Consider the following 4,078-nt stretch of genomic DNA (forward strand, 5'->3'; position numbering starts at 1 on the left):
TGAAGACGCAGCCGAGGGACAACGATGGTGAGCGCGTCCTGACGTCCACTCTCACGTCATTTACACTTATTTTCATGGTGAAATGTGAGGAAAGACACCAGCTCTAGTCAATCACTCTAGTAAGTAAAAAAAATATGTAATCATGAAAAAAAGCTTTAACGTAAAATTATAGATCAAAACCTTTGATATTGTTCACTTTGTCGATACACTGTGTGTGTTTCATTAAACACGCGATTAGTTTCAATACATTTGGGCAGCAGTGGAAACAAACCAACCGCAGAGAAATAACCTCTTACTATCAGTCACATTACTTTTATTGATCTGTTGTAGGTTTAAGTCATTCTTGTATTTAATGATATATAAGAAATCAAACCATTACATGACTTTTAGGCCCCAATGAATAAGTAGGAGGAAGTTATGCTTCATTTTCTTTTCATTTGCATTCCCAAACATTGTTTGAGCTATTCTCTCGTTTTGCTGTTGCATTATCATGCCTCATAATAAAAATTTGAAGAAATCCATTGATTACATCTTGTTTTTCTGTAATTTGACAGGTGGCGTCTGAACATGGCCTCTCCCAGTGTGTATGTGCTGATCTTTGCCTGTACCTGTGCAGTGATCCTGGGCGTGGGGCTGTGCGCCAACCTGCTGGTCTTCTCTCTGTTTGCCAAGCACAACACGTTGCGTAAGAACCGCCTGGACATCCTCCTGCTCAGCATGACCCTGGCCGACTTCCTGACCCTCCTGCTGATCCCCTTCATGCTGCACTCCGCCGTCAGCCACTCCTGGCCCCTGGGCGACGTCTCCTGCAAGGTCTACCAGTTCCTGCTGGCCTTCAGTCTGGCCGCCTCCACCTACTCGCTGTGCGCCGTGTCCATGACCCGCGCCATGATCATCACCAACCCGTACCATCCGCCCACCATGGATCTGGTCGTGCGCATGTTTGTCCTGGTCTGGGCCCTCAGCTTCTTCATCAGCCTGCCTCTGCGGATGTTTGCCACCAAAGAGAGCCTGGGCTCCGGCCTGTCAGACTTCACCTTCTGCCTTCCAACCATTCATGAGCACCACTACCAAGTGGTGCTCAGCCAGTTTGTACTTTACTACTTTATTCCGATGCTAATCATCGCCTTCAACTATGTCCGCCTGGCGCTGTTTCTCCACAAGAGCCCTGTAATGTCCCTGTCCAGCGCCAGGAATACCCGCAGGGCCTCGTGCATGGTGTTCCTGGCCGCCGCCACCTTCTCGGTGTGCTGGCTGCCCGGTTACGTGCTGGAGCTGTGCCTGTACCTGGGACTCTATCGCCACGGACACGCTTGGGAGTCGTTCTACTTCATCTGCACGGTGCTCCAGTACCTGCACCCCTGCGTCAACCCGGTGCTCTACGTGCTGCTGTCGAAGCGCTATCGCCACAGGAGGGCAGCCTGGCTCTGCGGCTGCAACAGGAACCGAGTGCAGCCGCAGGTCATCAGTGTCACGGACAGCTTCTGAACTCAGCTCATTATTCACGATAATAAATGGACTTACAAATCTATGAAGCACGTGTGCCTCGACTTATCAGTTTACCAGCATTTCAAGCACATATTCATGCTCTCACTCACTAATGTGGTGCTGCCTTCTCCGTGTGTGTGTGTGTGTGTGTGTGTGTGTGTGTGTGTGGGCTTCGGCCATTGATAATGACCAGTGTTTTTCTGATGGATTCCAGATGTTCTTACTTCTTTTGCTGTCCCCTCCCCCCATTTTTAAAAGGTATATAGTATCAGCAACAGCATGGACATGTTCATGTGGGTCACTGCAGTTCTATCCAGGACTGCAGAGATTGACAATCTTAATTATGGTTTTCAGGTAATACAAGAGATTAATAAATAAATAAAAAAGGTCCAATACATATCCATGGAGGGATGGAATAGAGGACTGAAGGGGAACCCATCATGTGGGACATGCAGTGTCATATAGCTGTCAGTTAGTTTCATGATGACATCTAGTTACTTAAGCTTTGAAATGTTCAGAGTGGATATGGTAAATATGCAAAGTCAACAGCTCAAAAGCAAAAGATTTATTTCTTGATTTTCTGATTTGAAAACTTATCTACAACAGAAAAGAGGACAGCACATTTTTCTAATTTAAAAAAAGGCTCAAAACAATTATTAATTAATATGTTTCTCATATGTGAGTCGTTTGATTCTTGTTCCACATCAGGGCTATCAAATACTCATCCAGTGGTCTGTCAGGGGGACCAATCCAGCCCGAATGATGATCTTGTTGAGTGTAAAACTCTCCAATAAGATATTAAATATATTTATATTTTCTTTTTTAATGTGTGAAAACGCATTTTATAATCACAAGAAGGACAAGTTCAATTCAGTGTCCACAGCAAATTTTCAGGACACATGACAAAGGTTTAGCTTTAATTCTTGAATTTCCATTCATCCTCAGCACATTCAGCTTTATCCTGTTCAGGGTCAAAGGGCACTGGCGCCTGTGCCATCTAACTATGGACTGGTTCACCTGGACAGATCTCCAGTCCATCACAGGACAAACACAAAGACACACTCATTTACACGGGGGCTGTGGCCTGCTGGTTCAGGAGCTTGTTCAGCTTGTTGGAGCTCCTGATGAGGAGAGTCCTGAGGCTGAAAATCAACTGTGGGGTTCAACATGAGGATCCACTGAAGACCTTCAGGGTGATCAGGATGAGCAGGGGAAGTGCCAACGCTGCTCTAAATCAGGGAACTCCTCTTCACCCTCCAAGTCCCCTAAGGGGCAGAGTGGGTCGCGTGGGAACCAGAGATATCGCCACCAGTCTATCATAATAGATTATCTTCTATCTTTCTATCAAAAATAGTATAATTTCAGAGGAGATTCAGATGGAAGACAGGCGTAACCAGCAGCATCATATTTAATCAATAAGTAATATACACCACCCAGTCCCATGTCTACGTCGGTCCACAGCACTTTCTGTAGTCATGTCAAGAAGATGCTCAGAAATTTGTTATATTGCTACATTTCATCATCCCAGTCTGTTCATATCTTCAGGTCACGCTACTGCTGTCTTTCTTTATGGCCCGAATAAAAAACATGGCCGACATCCCTTCTATTTCCCATGGAATTTGCTGTATTTTAAAGCTCGTGTCCGGAGTTTCTGTTCGTTTCCAGTGTATGTATCATTTATTAACAGAGCTTAAATGTGTTAGCCTGGTTCGATACCTTACTATAATATTAGCATAAAGCAATATAAAAATTTATTTATGAGCCCCGCCTTTGTCTCATAGACCCCCATGTTATCCGAAAAAGCGCCGGTCAGCGTCAGCCAATAGATTTCGAACTGTCCGCCTTGTCGCGCTGTCAATCAAAGTGTGCACGCTGCCAGAGAGCACGGCCGCTCGCCCAGGCAGAGGAGAGTTAGCAACGCAGCAGCCGCCGCTCTTACCTCGGATATATCCACTGTCTGCTGAACATCCACGTAAACAGCTAAACATGTAGGATGCTGTAGGACTCGGAGGCACTCATTTTCACCCGACAGATAATTCGCGTGCACAAATAAAGGGGCGTGGCTTGGTCGCTCATGAAAGCAGAGGGAGGGCGGAACCTGAGACGTTGGATTAAAAAAAAAACTCTCTCTTTCAAAACTCCGGACACGAGCTTTAAGATTTGTGGTATTTGAAGGTTTGTGGCTTTACTTTTATTTTGACGACTTTTCCAGCGACAGTGTCCAGTTAAGACAGTCAATTAAGCATCATCATTTGGTCAACTTGCTCCAAATAAGATGAGATGGGAAAAGTCCTACTTTGAATCAGGAAGCCCCACCGAAGCTACTTCCTGTTTGGGAGGAGCTTATGAAAGGATTCCATCAGATTATGATTTTATAGTTTCCAGAGCACTCACAGTTCAAGGCTCAGGTCTCTGTCGACTGTAAAGTTGAAATGAGAACAAAAGAGCAACAGAGGTCAAAGGTCACAACAGGTTTGATTTTCTCAGTAAGGCCTCAAACAGGAAAGTGAACTTCCTGGAACTCCTTTAAAGGAAGATTTGACACTAATCTTATTCCAAGACTAACAGCATGAAGAAGAAAGATGGAGCC

General features: G+C 45.2%; 1 protein-coding gene across 1 annotated transcript; it reads left to right on the forward strand.

Annotated features, from left to right (window-relative positions):
* The first annotated feature begins 567 nt into the window (after positions 1 to 567).
* On the forward strand, positions 568 to 1,488 carry LOC115391567 (galanin receptor type 2). Its single transcript, XM_030095840.1, has one exon. The coding sequence runs from the start codon at positions 568 to 570 to the stop codon at positions 1,486 to 1,488; it is 921 nt and encodes a 306-aa protein (XP_029951700.1).
* Positions 1,489 to 4,078: the final 2,590 nt, after the last annotated feature.

Source organism: Salarias fasciatus, chromosome 7 (genome assembly GCF_902148845.1).
Source record: "Salarias fasciatus chromosome 7, fSalaFa1.1, whole genome shotgun sequence".
NCBI lineage: Eukaryota > Metazoa > Chordata > Actinopteri > Blenniiformes > Blenniidae > Salarias > Salarias fasciatus.